At 48.3% G+C, this 18,462-nt stretch overlaps 2 protein-coding genes across 5 annotated transcripts in view; one reads left to right on the top strand and one right to left on the bottom strand.

Moving 5' to 3' along the window:
• RAVER2 (ribonucleoprotein, PTB binding 2) overlaps nucleotides 1-18,462 on the top strand; it is a 1,138,299-nt gene that overhangs the window by 56,440 nt on the left and 1,063,397 nt on the right. Inside the window, exon 1 of one of the 4 annotated variants that reach the window (XM_069641987.1) lies at nucleotides 10,818-11,607. The exons of 2 other annotated variants lie outside the window; for them this stretch is intronic. In XM_069641987.1, coding sequence (XP_069498088.1) covers nucleotides 11,419-11,607 — 189 coding nt within the window. In that variant the 5' untranslated portion in view covers nucleotides 10,818-11,418. Of the gene's footprint in view, nucleotides 1-10,817; nucleotides 11,608-18,462 lie in introns of those variants that run through there. One more of the 4 variants, XM_069641988.1, reaches the window with a different exon arrangement.
• On the bottom strand, nucleotides 7,823-8,158 carry LOC138561462 (uncharacterized). Its single transcript, XM_069642764.1, has one exon. The coding sequence runs from the start codon at nucleotides 8,156-8,158 to the stop codon at nucleotides 7,823-7,825; it is 336 nt and encodes a 111-aa protein (XP_069498865.1).

The following is an 18,462-nucleotide window of genomic DNA, read 5'->3' as shown; positions in this document are numbered from 1 at the left end:
AGCTTTGCGGATCAATCTCATTTATTTCCCGTTCTGGCCAGTCTCCCATCTGAGTAAGTTCCCATCCTCTAGGGTTCCCTTGTGTATTTCTACCTGGTTCTCATCTCCTGTTATCCTTCCAGATTCTCCCGAAGCTTTTCTACTCAGCCAGGTTCCAGATCCGAACTCTCGTCCTCTTCCCTCAGTCCTTTTCGGGTGAGAGGATTTCCAGTGATCTCTCTTTCCTTTTCTTTCCTTGGGCTCTCCTCTAACCTGCTCCCTATTTCTTCCCTTCTCATAACTGCAGACAAGGTGTATTGTGTGATTCCCAGGGGTTCCTGTCGGAGACGTCCAACTTTCTACCATCAGCCTGATCTGCACGAGCGGGACTTCGTCCAGGGTTTTCTTCCCATAGAGGGTTTCCCTGAGAGTCCTGCCCTCTCATCTGGGTCACTTTACCCTGGGCTGAGTGGCCAGGGCTGTCACTGGGAAATCTTCCCATCTGCTTTGGTTCTCCCAGTTGGAGTCATCGATTACCAAGGTGAGCTGTTTGTGGATTCTTACCTAAAATTTGTGCTACAACAGCTTTAATTACATATATATACAGTGAATTAACAGGCAATCCAAAATCTGCATGTTCTTAGTTTGGAAGTGCATGTTCCTGAGGGAAACCGGAAACTTAGTGCATGGTTTTGGGATCTCCTACGGTCGTGGGGATGGAAGTTGCTTTCGGCCCTGCTGATCATCTTGGGTAGTTTACTGTTCCTTTGTTGTTGTATACAGTGTTTCCCTGGTATATGTTCGGTATTAGGGGGATGTTGCGCGCAAGCAACAAGTGTATTAGGACATAAAATATACGCCCCAGATAAGGTTTCCAAGGAGTACGTGTTGAAAGAAACTCTAGTGTCTGATCTAATGGCAATAGATATGTCTGATAATGATTCAGGGTGTATAGACGTTGAAATGTGGAGTTAGTCGTATAGTGATCGAAGGTAGTTTAGCACTTGGCATAGGCCAAAAGGAGGGTTTGTCGAAACTGATATACAATGAAGACGAAACAATATTATATGTTGGCCTATGCCCAGTCGCTTTGCGAGGAAATCCGTATTGCAAGGTTGTGACCTTAAGTTAATCAAGCCTCCATTTTAGGTTAGATCGCCATTTTGGTTTATCGCGCAAAGTCACCCTGTGGCCTAAAATGGCCGACCTGTGTCCTCTTGTTTTCACTTTAACCTCTTCAACCTCTGTAGGCGAGTTAATGTCCAACCTACCTGCAGGTTATATGTTAGGTTCATGTAGACCTTGTCCTTTTTTGACCTAGGGATCAGGGGATTACTTGAATCGGCGATGTTAACCTACAAGTATACAAGAACAATAAAGCTATTTAAACATGACATGCGAAACATCTGTTTGACCTGCATTGAAGCAAATGTGTAAAGAGTGTAAAGTCACTTGTTAGTAAATGTATTAAGAAGTAAACCACATGCACGAGATATGTAAATTAGGAATGAACCTGGCGCGAACCCTAGCCCAGTACATGATAAACTCGTAGGAGGCTGGACATCGTTACGAAGAAACTGTATAAATATGCTGATGTCCAGCTAGCAATTCCTGTTCACTGCTCACATTGAACCTGCTTGTGGTCTCTGTGAAGTACTGACGGCCAAATAGCTATTTGTGTACTTTGTTTTGTAAACTGTTCAGTGTTGCAATAAAGATTCTGGGAATCTTTACAAGCCCGTGTTGGTGTATTTCTCTTTGCATGGTGTAAAAGCCTTAATATTGTATTTTCTGATTTCACAACCAGGAAGAGTTAAATCCGCCAAACAGTAAAGCCGGAGACCCCCAGACCTCCTGAACCCTTGAAAAAGGACTCCGCTATTATGACCATAGGGAGATACTTACATAAACCTGACCCTTAACAGACAAACTTGGCAAAGAAAAACTTAATTTACGTCCAATCGCTCCAATCATAGCGATGCCTGTACTCCCTGCTAGAAGCGCCAGGTGCTTGGACCTATCCCCTCCCTGATGGTTGATAAATCCCCTAGGGGAACATAAACCAAACGAAAGAGGACCCACTAAAATCCATAGTCTTGAGAAAGAAAAACAGATAAAAAACAGTTAATATGCAGCTGCTTTACGAAGGAGGACTAACCTTTGTCTTAGTAAATCTGAAATAGCTAGACACCCCCAGCACTCGTTGCTGGCACTTTATTGCAGAACACTCTCCAGAGTGTACCAAAAGCCTCCCTGCCATGCAGACGGCTAAGTGACCCCAGTCACTAACTAAGTGTCTCCCTGCCCTTGAGCAATCGTATTGACAGACAATTGCGGGGATGGCTAATGCTGAGTCGCTGAACGCCCTGTGATAGAGAGGTCGTAATAACTTGGATGGAAGATGAGCACCACTCCCAGACCCTTCTATCCCACTGAGGGATATTGTCCCTTCCTATAGGAGGAGATAAACCTCCTTCACCTATCGAAGGAAAAAAAAAAAACCTGCAACCCAGAAGGAGAAGGATGCAAACCCTGACGTCCACACTGAAGCCCAGAAGTTGATCCGCTTACACCTCTTCAATCTATATATTCTTGCACTTAAAACCCATCCCCAAGACTGTAGAAGGGAGCCCGCTAACTCCACTGGACTGGAAACCTGAAAACTTAACCAAAACAAGGAAACAAGTATATGATCCAGACCCCTTATGACTGAAGTGAACCCGCAGCGGCTCCGCTTAACTTAGCGAAATACCAGGAAAAATGGTTAAGAGGAAAACAAATAGACGGGAGGCAAATGGCTAGTGCGAGCTCTGCACTGGTCAAGAGCAAGAACTCCTGTTTAAAGGAAAACACAGGAAACCTCAGGTGATCCTCCCAGACACAGGAAACCTCAGGTGATCCTCACAGAGGAGTAACTTTATGGTGCAACCCCCCAAAAGGGTGTTGGAGGAAAAAATGGGAGGGGGACGGCAATGGCCTTGGGATAATTATCGTGCCCATTAATGGAAAAAGGCTGCTAAGGAATACTGGGACCACCGTCCCATCAACATTGAGGCTTGAACCTCTGTATGCATGCAAGGCTGACTGGCCTCTCTGGAGATCAGGGAAAAGGAAAAAAGAAGCACATTGCACATAATAAAATAAAATAGCACTTATGCATTGCTAAAAAACCCTCAGACATCTGAGCGCTGCTAATTATTACTATCCACAGTGTGTGGTGTTCATTTATTGACCTCGGAAGGATGAAACGTTTATTTTGACCCTTCCAGGATTCGACACCTGCGTCATCAGGCTTTGCACAGATGTCAAATTAAGCACTCTATTTGCTGTGCTGAAGGGTAAAAAAAAGAATGCAAATAAACTACAACTAGAAACAACTCCCTTGAGGGCAAAACTGGGCTTGTACTCCTCGAGCACAGGAGAAATTGTATACACCGCTAGACGGTTAGCGGGAACAGACAAAGCCTTGGGAGGAAAGGTATGGAGGCGTGCTCCAAAATGTTATTATTTGGTAACCTTTCCCTCTGATACCAGCAGGTGTTTCCTAAACACTGCAACAGGGTCAGAACCTGAGAGCTCAATATTGTTTTGCTAACAAGACGGAACAGTTACCTTTGAGAAAACCTTGTCCCCGCCAATAGATAAAACTGTATTGATCAATACAATATTGAGACAATAGTAAGGGAAATCACGCCACCCTTTAAGGAGTGGAACTGGTGTTGCCGAGCAGGCAAACCCATCTGCACCTCAAGCTGCGCAGCTCTTGCACGTCAATAGGGACATTAGGGGTTATTTCCCTCTTCAGCAAGTATATTATAGATCTCCAATTATTTGTATAAGAAAAAAGTTACTGAACTGCTTAAGGACAGGAAAGGACTGAGTTGTCCTGTAACTAACTAATATATGGGGCCCACAGAATTACTAAAAGACTAAGGATAGAGCCTGAGTGATGGCTATAAAGGAGGGTAGGTAGGGCCCCCCCTAATGTATGTTAACAACCTTCCAAACACTCTTTTCTTTGAAGTATCAAATAAATAAATAATAAATAAATAATACATACAAAGTAATCCTTGCCTAGGAAGTGGGGTTACGCCCTAGCAGGGGCACAAATCCTGGGCCCTTATATAAAAGCTGACGCTTACTGAGCCATCCGGGCTACTGCCAACAGGAAACGCTAATGTGCTGCACACATAGCTTAAAATATTGTTTAAGAGAGGAATACACTGAGCAAGTGCACCTCAAACTGCTCAGCCTAGCAGGGTGTGGTAATCAGCAGTACACGAGGGGACAACCTCGCACTAGAACGCAGGCAAAGTCTGCTACTGAGCAGGTTATGGCACACATACCAAGAAGGCAATCACCTATGCCCTATGCAGTGCTTAAACAAAAACTGCAGATTGGCAGCGCATCATGCTCTTCAGCGGGAAGGACATCACAAAATATATTTATTGCAAAATATCATTAATTAAAATATAAAATTAAAAATATATATCAGTCTTAAAATAAATATAAATAAATATGTACTAGACATGGCAGGAAACGAACCCAGGTCCTCCTGCATGGTAAACATGCAGCTCTGTCCTTGAGCTATCCTGCTTCTGTAATGAAGCAGAAGCTTTTGCTAAATTATATAACACAGTCACTTGAAAAGAAACATATGGGTCAGTGCGTGCCAGGCCTGCAGCTGAAGCTTCTCACAGATAAGCGTGCACGGGCCATAAAGGGCAGGCAAGCCCACTAACCCAAAGCAACCTGGTATTGCCCAGTGTCTCCTAAATCAAGGAGGCCTGCGCGCGTGACTGCAAAGGGCAGGCAAGCCCAGTGCACAGCACCTGGAATTCCCAGGCGTTTCTAAAACAACAACAAGGCCTGTGCGCACCGTGTCTGAAGCACCAGCTTCCTATGAGACCGGCGCGCACTGAGACCACAAAAGGCAGGCAAGCCAAGTGCACAGCACCTGGAATTCCCAGGCGTTCCTAAAACAACAAGGCCCTAGCGTGCTGTGTCTGCAGCACCAGCTTCCTATGAGACCGGCGCTCACCGGGACCATAAAGAATTTAATTAAAGAGGCCTACGCACGCCGGGAGTGAAGCAGAAGCTTCCATTAGACTGGCGTGCGTGGGACTAAATAATACATAGTAAGGAAAAGAAAGTTATTCAAATGTGCTTAATAGCCAGAGGTATACCAGTGCTACATTGTTATGAAAAAGAAACACATTAGCAAAAGTAATGTCTGCACGCGGCCTTCCAGATACAATGGCAAAACAGTAAAATGTCCTCACATGATTGAGGAACCCAATATAAATGAACAAAAACATTTATATTTACACATTTTAACGACCTAATGTACTACTAAGGCCTACTACTGACTAACATGCAAGACACAACTAAAAGGAGTGACTTAGCTGTGATGTCAGCAACAAAGAAAGAGGAGTTGGGATTGGAGTAAAGGACTTATATAGAGGAGGGTCCCTACTCATTGGTCTCCTGCAGGGCATGACATGTCCTCCATGATGGATTGGGGAGTCCCCCCTTACATTGAACTCTATTTAGTTCTGTTTTCAAACTTTTTTGTTTGTAAAAGTTTTTTTCTTTGCTGCTGTGGTTTCAGAGTAAAGATTGTAATGCATAATATGAGCCTGCTGCCTTGCCATAGAATTTACCCATATGTTGGGAGTCTGTATGGGACCCCCAGAAGCGATGCCCGTGAGCCCCCAACACCCACAGCGGACACAGACACGTCTTCTCTGCTCGGGCTCCCCGGTCACTGCGGCGGCCGGGAATGCCCCCCTTTATTTATAATGCATGCGGTGGTGTGCAACGTCACGCCGCCGCGTGCGCGTCCCACAAGGGGCAGCGCCTCACTCCTCCTTTTCCATGACGACAAACAACAAAATATTATCAGTGTCAAACAACAATAATAACGTCAAACAATACAATGGCAAAAACTCCCCACAACGCCTCTTTATTCACAACCACCATGGATCCCTGTAACTACCATGTGGAGCCCACGGGCCAGTTATGAAACATGTCCCAGCACGTAATTGTTGAGGTAAACGGGTTTCCCCTCGCCCAGCCCTCTGGGGGTACCTCCCGCTTACCTGCGGCACGGGCAGTCCATCCGGCGACACTCCCCGGACTGGGGACGCGGGCATGGGAAGATGGCCTACACCTTCGTCCTGTACTTCCATCCTGTCCAGTTCAAGGGGAGGCTCAGTCCTGCGGTCACCTAGCTTCTTAAAGAAGCTCACGCTCCGGGTGACGGCCGACCTCCCGTCCGAGGCCGTCACCATGGACCCCTTGACAGCCACCACATCAAGTGGCTCAGGTTCGTACGGGAGAGAGAGCTTTCCATGGGGGTGTCTGTTCCTTATGAGCACCTCATCTCCCGGTTCCAGCCGTTGTGGGCAGAACCCTCTTCTCACGTTCTCTTGTTCCGTCCGCATCCAGCGATCCAACTCCACCTGCTGATCATCGATCACTCCGGGCTCTTTATTCCCCACCTCGGGCAGCAGTCCTCTGGGGCACCGTTTGAACAGGGCCTCGGCTGGGACGACTCCCGTAGAAGCGTGGGGTGTAGTGCGATAGACTCGTAGAAACTGGTAAAGAGCCCTCTGCAGGCATTGTCCCTGGCACTGTGCTATCCGGAAGGTTTTGTTAAGAGTTCTCATGAGCCTCTCAGCCTCACCATTGGCCCGTGGCCAGAGCGGGGTGATCTTTCGATGTTGGATTCCATACCCCTCCATTAGTTCTGAGAAGCGCTCGCTCTGGAACAGCGCCACATTGTCTGAGCACAGGGTGAGGGGAAAACCGTGGAAGGCAAATACTTTCTCGATGGCCACCACCACGTGCTCAAACACCGCTGAGTCCACAAACTCGACCTCCGGATAGCGGGAGTATTCACCCACCACCACTATGCGTACCCAGTGTGGTGGATCCAAAATCCGCATGCACCACCTCCCATAGTCGCATCCCGCGAGGCATTGCCTCGATCGTCGGCTCTCTTTGCAGCGGGGACACTGTCTGGCACCAAACATATGCTGCAACAAAGTCATTGACCCTCTGTTCCAGCTCAGGGAACCACACTTTGAGGCGTAGTCGAACCTTGGTCTTGGCGCCTCCCTGGTGTCCCTGGTGGGCCAGACTGATCACCTCTTTGATCCTCGCTTGGGGCACGACTATCCAGTCACCCATTAAAAGGAGGCCAGAGGCTGAGAACGACAGTTCTTCCCTCACCTTCCACAGTTGTTCTAGCCCAACCTTGGCTTCTGGCGTGCGCCTGGCCAGGGATTCCAGTACGGTCTTCCACGATCCCTGCTGCATTGCATGCTTGAGTATTTGAAAACACTCATCCTGAGCTGCCGCTGCCTCCAGGTCTTCACAGGGTATGGCATTGGGGGTGACCGCTTCAACCACCATGCGAACGAGGTCATCCGCTTCTTCAGCACACAAGTCTTGCTCCTTCCCCCCCATCCACACTGGGATGCCTGGACAGGTAGTCCGCCACATTGTTCGCGCCAGGCCTGTACACCAGGGCGACACCATACTCGAGGAGAGCGAACATCCACCGGTCAATCCTCGCCGGTGGCTTGGACGAGGACCCTGCCAGTATGGGCAACAGGGGTTTGTGGTCCGTCACGACCGTCACCGGACGGGCCAGGATATAGAGCCTAAAATGCCTACACCCCCACAGTACTGCTAGGGCCTCACGCTCTATCTGCGAGTACCGCTGCTCGGTGTCGGACATCTCCTTGCTGGCGTAGGCCACGGGGCGAACACCACCATCCCGATCAATTTGCGTCAATACAGCCCCTAGGCCGAACGGGCTGGCGTCCACGATGATTTACGATGGAAGAGTGGGGTCAAAGAACTCCATCGCGTCTTCAGCTGCGAGGGCACTCTTGATGCCCTCGAACGCCGCCTGTTTGAGAGGGCCCCAGTGCCAGGTTGTTTCCTTCTTAGTGAGGGCCCTCAGGGGTTCTGATCTTGACGCTAAGTTTTGTATGAAACGCCCATAGTACGTTACCATTCCGAGAAAGCTCCTCACATCCGACACAGACTCCGGTGGTTGGGCCTTCTTAATGTCTTGCACTTTCCTCGGATCTGGCGACACACCTCCTTCCTTGAACACAAATCCAAAGAATTCGTTGGTCGGGTGCAAAAACTCACATTTCTCCATGTGCAGCGTGAGGCCCAGGGATTGTAGTCTCTCAAATGTCCTGGCCAACTTGCACAAATGGTCCACCTCAGTCTTGGCGAACACTAGGATGCCATCACTAATGTTTAAGACTCCATCCAGGTCAGCAAGGGCACCTCTGATGTTGTTCTTAAACACCTCTGCTGCCGATGACACACCAAAACTGAGTCTCTTATACCTATAGAGTCCACGATGAGTGGTGAACGTGGTTATGTATCTTGACTCAGGGTGGAGAACGACTTGGTGATAGCCGGCTCCAAGTGAGCACCTTGTACCTCTGCGATGATGTCGATCTTCGAGCCGTCATGCTCCACCTTTGCCACAAAAACATTGTCCAGGGGGACTGGTTCCAGCCCACCGAAAGCAAAAATGCGGCCCTTCGGCCTGGCCAGTTTGGGTGGTGTATCCATTGCATCGTAGTGTCCGCGGGCCATCACGTTGACCGACGCCTCCGTGTCCACGAGCACCGGGATGGGCGACTTGTTCACTTCTACTACACACCTTGGTTGACTCCTGTTCTTTGCCTTGAGAGACCCCACACTGGACATGAAGAAGATATTCTCTTCCTCTTCATGCCCTTCCGCTGGAGCACCCTCTTCACCCTGGTCCACCTAACGCAGGAACCCTGACCGAACTGGACCTCTAGGCACCATCACCGGCAGGTCCGCCTTACATACGCGGGCATAGTGATCTGCCAGTCCACACCTCCCGGAAGTTCTCCCCGCTGCTGGGCACTCGGCAGGGTGGGGCAAGTCATATCCACACTTCTGGCACGACCTGCCAGCTCTCCCGTCCCTATCACGGAAGCTGGTACCTGGTCTCCTGACACCTCTGCCACCATGCCACATACCTCTTCTGTCTTCACTGGGAGCGACCCAGCTTCCATCCTGGACGCCCTGGCCTCCGACACCTCATGGCAGCGCCCCAGTTCAAGGATTCGGGCAATTGTAGTGCCTGGCTCTCTCAGCACCTGCCGTCTCAGTTTTCCTGATGAAAAGGCCTGAATCAGAATAGTCCTAATCATGTCCTTTGCATTTCCCCAGACACATGCCAAGGAGAGGCTCCTGAGATGGTCATAGAAGGTGTCTAACGTGTCGTCAATCCTTCTGCCGCGCTGACAGCATTACGAACCTTTCATAATCAGCATTGGCGAGAGGCAGAAAGTGGTCATGAAGGGCAGTCTTTGCCGCCGCATAGGAGGCGTCAGCTGGCTGGAACGACTCGAAGACTTCTTGCACAGCGGGTCCAGCCGCATATAGCAAGGTCGCTAGTTTGCTGTCATCATCTGTCTCTATAGTAGCCCTGAAGTACATGTCCAGATGGTCCACCCATCGCTTCCACCTGGGCCCCAAGCTGGATGGGGGACCTGATATGTCAAACTCTGGAATGGGCTGTAGCACCGCAGGGGCCCGCATCTGTGCCATTATCGGAGGGGGCGCCTGCATGACTGGTTGTGCCACAGGGTGGGCTTGAGGCTGTGGCTGCGCTTGAGGCTGTGGCTGGGCTTGCGACCGTCCTGATTGTCAGGCACACTCATGGGCTAGAGTGCACAGGCACCCCCCCCCCCGCATGAGCTGGGGGCCACAACTCACCCCACCAAGTTCCTTGAAGTGTACCAGTCCAGGCCTGATGATGATGACAAAGATGATGGGTAGCAGAAGATCTCCAGACCAACATGTGTGCCTCACACACATATCCAGCAGCAGGGCATGATGATGAAGGTGATGATGAAGATGAATATCCTCATCTGCTGGATGCTGTGACCCAGCATAGATGTCCCAAAAATTGAGCTGGGGAGGTGTAAGGGTTAAGCAGGCCTTGGCATCTCACCCCTTCTTCCTCACCTTACTCGACGGAATTTGCCCAAAACGTAATGAAAATACACAATCTGGGCCCGAGGGGACAGAACACACTGCCCGCTCTCATAATATCCAAAAATTTAGCTTGGATGTCAATCACGTGCGAAAATGGAGCCCTGCAAACATCCACTGCGTCATTTCAAAATGGCCGCCACGTGGGGCCTGCCCGGCCCGCGGCATGGAACGAAGGAGGACTGTCATCTGCGCCAGAGAAATTTGAGAATTAATTTCCCAATCACCGCCGGGCCCGGGCCTCGTCGCCACTGTTGTGTCTGTATGGGACCCCAAGAAGCGATGCCCGTGAGCACTCAACACTCACAGACGGACACAGACACGTCTTCTCTGCTCGGGCTCCCCGGTTGCACTGCGGCGGCTGGGAACACCCCCTTTATTTATAATGCATGTGGCGGCTTGCAACATAACGCCGCCGCGAGTGCGTCCCTCAAGGGGGCAGCGCCACACCATACATCTGGAAATAGAGATTAGGCCTGGCTCCTTCCATTCAGCCAAATGTCCTCAAGGAGTGGGAGTCCATTCTTGATCTGTCTCACTGGGGGTCAGCATCTGTGAGCTGCAAAACATATTTCTCTATAGGGAGCGGAGTCTAGCACAACCTTCAGATTGTGAGGACTGGGACGAGGAAGATGAAGTAATGCTGTTGCTCCAACGTAGTGTTTGCGCACGGTGCATTTGCCAATGTTCACCTTCGGCGTTACATTATCTAGAAACTTTCCTGATCGAATGCGTCGACTTTTTAAAAGGTAGTCGTATCGACAAACGATCTGAAAGTGGGCCAAATAGTATCGTTCACACACTGAATGAAGTCTGACAAAAAAGGAAGCGGGAACTTGCGAACTCATTACGTCCTTTCTCGGTGTGCCGCGAGAAGGCAGGACCTGTAGCCAGGAAGAGCAGAGAGGAGGACGAGGCGCAGGTTCTTTCTGGGTGTCATACCTCATGCCAGCGCTGGGGGGTTGTGGACTCCTTTAGAGGCAGGGACTGCGAGCGTTGAGTGTTCGAGGCTCGCACAAACTTTCAGATGGTATGTTAAAGGATTAAGAAGAGGCGGAGCCGAACACATACACATTGTACTCTGGTCCGGTGTACGAAGCGCATGGGGAACTTATATGCGACCACAGCGCACAAGCGGAGACCCCGGTATACTCAAACAGGACTAGCGCAGTAGTTTAAGCAACTGATCGCCTCCATCAGCGCCCTCTGCCTGACCTGGGGGGCTAGCCTCGCTATACCTCCCGCAGCCTTTCTGTCCTCGACCCCGGGAAGGCGCTGAAGGGACTCTTGCCGAAGACCGGCCAATACTGCCCCCCCCCCTCGCTCCGCACCCCAGTCACCGAAAGCGAGGTATCCGCTGTGTGGGACAAAATGGCGGCCACCGTGGCGTATGGCGCAGTGCCCCCCCAGCTCTATTCGCCACCGCCCGCGCCCCCCGAGCCCTGGTGCAAAACGCTGGACCCGGAGGAGGTCAGGAACCGGTTGCAGAAAACCCGCTGGGAATTGAGCAACCGCCGTAAGATCCTGATCAGGAACTTGCCTCAGGACAGTAGCAGCCAGGTACGTACAGACATTATGTCCCCTCAGCATCAGGCATGTACCTGTAACGGCCATGTATGTGTGTGCTCTTGTCTGTGGGGGAGGGGTGAGAGTGGCGTGACGGGAGAAGCTCTTGCAGGAAGTACTTGCAACCCAGTTCCGTGCAGTAGTTTATGCAGACGGGCAGTTGGCTGGCCAATGCCCGCAGAACCAGTTTTGTGAAATGTTTTCATGTTAAATTTAAGCGCGGAGGTTACGTGGCACCTACAGGAAAACGTTATGTTGATGATGTATATCGTTCAATGGCACTGATATCGTGCAGACCCATGCATTACCCTTATATGTATGTGTATTAGTATGGCGCTACATTCAGCCCTTGAAGTCATTGAAACGTGATACTGCTAGCACCACCAACTATTGGGGGTATTTCGTTCCGGCAGATATGACGGGTCATGTTATAAGAGGGTCCCTCACCTTCTTAGTCCCCACCCGAATGAGGCACTAAAGTTTAGTATTACCGTGCGTCCACTTCTGAGGATGCAATGCTTGCAGACTATCCACATGAGTGGGGACACTGTAGTAGTAAAATAAAATAATGTTCCTTATTGACAGCGCTGAGTATCGCAACAGGAAATTACTTTTAGCAGAGTCCCTAGGACAGGGGAGGCCCATGTTGTACCAACTAGGAAGGGGTATCACATAAAACAGAGGGCGGGGAGGGGGTGGGAGATAATCGGCAGCACAATGAATACAGATGACTTTAACTGTAGCATGCAGTTTCAGAATGCCCAATATGGCAATGTTCAAGTGCAGATGCAACATGCTAGCAGAGGCCCGTTTTTTCGCTAAAGTGAACAATTTTGATGAGTTATTTTCACTGTGCAGATGTAAGTTTTGAATATTGTTACTGAATACATCTTCTTCAAAATGCACAATTTGCGACGCATATTGTAACCACTAAATTGGCTACTAGCAAAATAACGTGTCACAGAAGGAAAATAATTACCTTTTTAAAATTGTGGGCTACTTTTTAATTGGTGCCCAAGTCAATTTTAGGTCCCGGTCCGACCCTGGTTGCATGGAGGTGATGCCCGAGAAAGGCCCCCACTTCTATTTGTGCTTATTTAGTAGTAACGAAAACAAATGCTGTTCATAGGCTACAGCACAACTAGTCGAGGCAGTCCCTGTCAGAGTGCCTTTACAAGTTATAGTGATTCTTTGGTTTATACTAGCAAACCAGGTAGTGGAGGGATAAAGCAATAAACATAGATGGGGGACTGTGACTGACTAGGGAATACGAATATTATAGAATTACTTGTAGTTTGGTGTTGGGTATCGGGCATTGCCAAATGCACTATATATATTTGTATGTGTGTATATATAGTGTGATACTGTTATTTAACAATAACCTGTCACACTTTAAACCGTATATAATGTATTAAAAGCAGTATGCAAAATAAACATGTCAGTTTCAAATATTACTGTACTATGAATACGATGTTTTAGATGTATTGGCGTGGCCGATCCTTCTGGGTGATTTTAAGTCTTGTTCCCGTTATGGCCAAGCCAGGCAGCAGATTAAACCTCAGATGCGTGAATTGGTAATTTATCCATGGACTAGGAAATGTGATCAACTGTGGCTGGGTAAAACCCATCCCTTTTGGGTACATTATGGAATCCTGTGTACACGTTTAACTCATTGGCTCGATATTTTTCCTAAAGTCCCAATTTATCGTTTTAGATATTGCTTTCTTAATACTGGAAAAATGAAGATCACAATTAATTTTCAATTCAATGAATGATGCACATTTATTTCTGAATTCCATAATTGCACAACTGCCCTATTTGTGCATCCTACTCCATGTTCGTTCATAAATCAGAATGTTTTTGTATAGCATATTGTTATTTGGCATTTATATAGTGCTCTATATTTCATGCACTTGTGGGTTGAACGCCCTTGTGTAGTATAGGGTGCTTGGGTGCACTCAATATGTGTGCAGCTAGTGTGATTTGCCTGATGGTAGCTGCATCCTAACAATAGGTGCAGTGGTAGTAAGAGATCAGTCGAATGTGAGCAGTCCGGTGATTGGTCGCCAAGACTGCATTCTGGTCGCATTGGGTATGTTTAGGGCATTTATGTGTGCAGCTTTCTTTTTTTTTTTTTCCCCGAAATTGATCGAGGGGTTATAGGTGCGCTCTATTGTGTGTTGGTGTAAAGTAGAGAGTGAGCATAGTGGTAGGAGAGGTGAGAGTCTGGAGTGGATGATTTACCTTTAGGAGCCCACTGTTCCTGGATTACATTATGGATCTGGATGAGCTGGTAGTGGTCATTCTCATGTTTCGCGGTAGCGGGATTCTGAGGTAGATTCATAGGTAGGACCGGAGTAAGTTTTGTTTTGCTCGGTCAGAGGATCATTATTCTTAGGATGGTTGTGGTTGATGGTGGGTTGCAGGGTAGGTCTAGGCAGGATACTTGGTTATAGGACATGAGATATCTTGTGACATTGTAGTTAGACCTACAATTTAGTGGTTACAATTTGCGTCGCAAATTGTGCATTTTGAAGAAGATGTATTCAGTGGCAGTGATGATAAAGGACAGGCCGGATGTTTGTCGGCCGGCTGTCATTACTCTCCGATGTAATGTCATTGAAGTAATGATTCCTGAAGTGGGGGCCTTTCTCGGGCATCACCTCCATGCAACCAGGGTCGGACCGGGACCTAAAATTGACTTGGGCACCAATTAAAAAGTAGCCCACAATTTTAAAAAGGTAATTATTTTCCTTCTGTGACACGTTATTTTGCTAGTAGCCAATTTAGTGGTTACAATATGCGTCGCAAATTGTGCATTTTGAAGAAGATGTATTCAGTGGCAGTGATGATAAAGGACAGGCCGGATGTTTGTCGGCCGGCTGTCATTACTCTCCGATGTAATGTCATTGAAGTAATGATTCCTGATGTTGGTGGGTTTCAGCGGCCCTAGGTGGTCCAAACCATGGTTTACCGAAAGAGCCAGGTTTTAGAGCTTTGCGGAAGGCTATGAAGTCATGATTGTGTCGAATGTGCGGAGGTAGTGAGTTCTGCAGAGCTGGAGCCAAGGTTGAGAAGGCGGACCCTCTAATCCTGGCTGAATTGGAGGCTGCAATCGCTAATAAGAGGGCAGTGCTTGACCTTAGGTTGCGTGATGGGTGGTAGGCTGTAATCTTCTCTTGTAGGTATGCTGGGCCGGTCGTGTGCACTGCTCGGTGGGTAATGCGTAGGATTTAGAAATTGTCCCTTTGTCCAACAGGGAGCCAGTGAAGGGTACGGAGAGCGGGGGAGATGTGATCCCTCTGTTCTAGGGTAAGGAGTCTGGCGGCAGCGTTTTGGGCTCTTTGGAGTTTAAGTTTCTATGCCGGTGCACCCAGGTATAAGGAGTTGGCATAGTCCGGTCTCGACATAACAATGGACATAATAGCGGCGAATCTGTTGGAGTTGGTGAGGTAAGGGAAAATGCGTCTTAGCAGTTTGAGGTGGTGGTGACATGATTTTGGTACATTATTGATCTGAAGGGAGAGGGTTAATCCAAAGCCCATAGTGCAGCCAAGGTAGTGGTTGCGGGAGAAGGACAGTGTTGCCGCACACCATGATCTCAGTTTTATATGGGTTCAGAAGGAGGTGATTTCTTGTAGTCCATTGGTCAATATCCCTGAGGCAAGCTTCAAGGTCAGGACGTGGGTTGGAACGTGTTTTGGGAATTCTCAGTATAATTTGTGTATCGTCAGCATAGTTGTAGTGGGTGATGTTGTGCGTGCGGATAATCCCAGGTAGAGTGGTCAGGTAGAGGTTGAAAAGGAGAGTAGAGAGGCAGGCGCCTTGGGGTACTCTATTGTTTACAGTGCGAGTATTTGAGACAAAAGGGGAGAGGAAAGCGATTTGTTTCCTGCTTTTGAGGAAGGAGGCAATCCCATTTGAGTGCAGAGCCTCGGATTATTAGGGAGTGGAGTCGGTCAAGGAGGATAGAATGGTTAACAGTGTCTAAGGCTGCTGACAGATCCAAGGAGAACCATTGCTGCACAACCCTCCGAGACATTGAGATCATCCCAGATCGAGATGGTTTCTGTACCATGGTGTGGCATGAAGCCTCACTGAGCGGGGTCGAGTCGTTTGTTGAATTCTATGAAGCGTTTGAGCTGAGAGTACACAGCACGGTCAATTAGTTTCGCCAGGAATCGGGTGTTGGAGAATGGCCTCTAATTCTTAGAGTCAAGGGGGGGTCGATAGATGCCTTTTTTTTTAGAACCGGTTTGATATGCGCTATTTTAAATGCCTCGGGAAAGATGCCAAAGGTGAGGGAGTCATTTAGTATGGACCTTGCTTGTTCTCCTGCACAAGTTGAGGTGAATTTGTCTTTCAGAAGAGAGGCGGGACAGAGGTCAAGGGGGGAATCCGGAGGGTCTGCTGCCAGATAGATCAAGGAACTCGTCTCTCGAGATGAGGTTGAAAGAGTCGAAAGATGGTATTGCGGTAGTTGGAGCAATGGAATCGGGAGGGGCAGGTGTGGGGCGGGGAGAGGGTGGACAGTTTGGTATTAAGGGTTGCCATCTTCTCTAGTGATGTTTTATAGGAATCCAGCGAGAGGGAGTTGCAGAGCATTTGTGTGGGCGCGGTCTGGGCAGAGGTGCAGGTGGGTTTCACAAATTCTGAGATAATCTTGTGGAGCTCTTTGCTGCTGCTGTGACAGTTCAGGATTCGCTTATTGTAATAGGCCTTTTTGGCCTTTCGGATCTCGGATTTGTAATTACGGTGGTGGCGGGCAAACATTGATCTGCTGTGAGTGGTTTTAGATGTTCGCCATTTGCGCTCGAGAATTATTTTGGCTTTTGAAAGTCTTCAGGTGGGGCGTGAACCATTTGGGGGAAGGCCCTTTGCGAGCGGTTGCGGGGCATGAGGGGGTGTGAGGCAGTAGTGATCCTTTAAGCCAGGAATCGAAGGATACGATGGTTAACGGTCTATTTGAGGTTGGCAGTGCTGGGAGACTGTGTAGCAGGGCTTCAGCTAGGTCAGGGAGCACCTTGACTTTGTTCCAGCATTTTTGATCATGTGTGAGAGCAGGAAGAGCTATGGGTGGAGGGGGTGGTGTGTGGATAGAGAAAGGGATGGCAGAGTGGTCTGTCCAGATGAGCGGTTTGGGACTAGATCCAGAGACCAGGTCATAGGAGCTGAAGATTGCATTAAGGGTGTGACCATCGGAGTGCATTGGACCTGTGGTGTGTGGAGAGGTTGAGTGCCTCTAGACTATCGACTAGGGGTAGGGTCATGGGGTTGTTGGGCACATCTAACTAGATAATGAAGTCCCCCAATAGTGTGAGTGTTGGGTGGTTTACCTGAATGGTGGCTAGCAAGTCGCAGAGATTGTTGACGAAGTGTCTGTCATACCCAGGGGGTCTATATATGAGTAGGAAGCTGTGAGTAAGTGTTGATGGTAGAATGGATTCACAGTTAGCATTGCATGTCTGGGTTTCGGTGAGTGAGATGGAGAAATGAGGTTTGTAGAGCATAACTACTCCCTCTGTTGTGGGGGTAAGCGAGTTCGATCACAACGTTGGATTATGCAGCAGCATCCAGAAATCCACTGAGCGGCAAAACATTGTGCTCCAACAGCACTCAGATTTTCATTGCAGATTGGACTAGATAATTTCATATCAGGGTAGCTCATTTTGAGCTCACTGCCTATGTACCACGCAGCTCCCATAGGCGTTTCCAGCAGCAAACCACACACAAGTAGATTTGAATTCACAGAGCTACCCGGCAGCCTGTGCTGCATCGGCCCATTCAGTGCTCCAGATAAGATTTTGAGGTGGGAGTAGTTTACGCATGATTTTTGAAATTAGAGAGTAAATGCAATTTCAAGAGAGTAAAAATGAGTTTTCTCCTCTGCAAGAGAGTAAAACGTATCCAACATATACACCCAGTGCATATGTAAAATCAGACCTGTAGACAAAAGGAGTTGTAGCTCAAAGTTGTCTGGATTGCCTTTAACCATTTTATTACACTTGCGGAAAATATTCTGCCATGAAATAACTTGTAAGTACAAGTGCACACATCCAGGGGTGCACCTGGGGTACAATTTAGACAAGTCTAACCCTTCAAATGTTGGGAGAAGCACTCACTTCAGAGACGGTGGAGGGGTGGCAAACTTACTTGTGTAAGGGCATTTAACTTCTTACTTGTAATGAGACTATTCTAGTGCAGCTTCAATGTTACAATCAGTTAACTCTCTCTCTTAAGTCTGAAACACCCACTTCTTGCAGATCCTGAAGGTCCTAGAAAGTGTCCAAATGGCAGATGGTGTTCAATGAAAGACTCAATATCATAGCATAACGGGGACATTACAGAGTGGGGGGCAGTACTCTGAACGGCCCAAACCACTTCAGTTGCTGGGAGCAACAGGGGAGAAAATGTAATGTTGGTTCTACCACACTCTGCTATACTAGAATTTCTGGTGCACTGACTGGCTGGTGGGACTGTCTGCCTGTCAAATCCAGTGTTACGAGATTGGAGGCGGGCTAGTGCAGCAATAATACATTTCTTTTTAAAAAAAAATGTTTTATTAGCTTATAAAAACATTTTAAAATAATGAATTTCCATGCGGCAGTATTGGAGCTACTAGCAGAGTAGCACCCGTGTACACCAATGTGGCCCTATGCTCCATTTTTTGCGGTTGAAGTTAGGGTGAGATTACAATATTTGCCCAGGATCACACACTTACGCCAAACAGCAAAGCAGGGATTTTAACCCACTCTTTCAATTTGGGCATGGCCACTTTCTTCCATTCCATACTTACACATATTTAAGTTTTGGGTGTCAAGACCTACAAAAATACTGTCCTATAGAGTT

Source organism: Ambystoma mexicanum, chromosome 1q (assembly GCF_040938575.1).
Source record: "Ambystoma mexicanum isolate Mex_15411 chromosome 1q, UKY_AmexF1_1, whole genome shotgun sequence".
Classification (NCBI taxonomy): Eukaryota; Metazoa; Chordata; class Amphibia; order Caudata; family Ambystomatidae; genus Ambystoma; species Ambystoma mexicanum.
The sequence above is the reverse complement of the archived record's forward strand: the minus strand, read 5'-3'. Positions and strand labels throughout refer to the sequence as shown.

Coding starts and splice junctions, on each gene's coding strand:
- LOC138561462 (XM_069642764.1), bottom strand. CDS start 8,158: ATGGAGAAATGTGAGTTTTTGCACCCGACCAACGAATTCTTTGGATTT.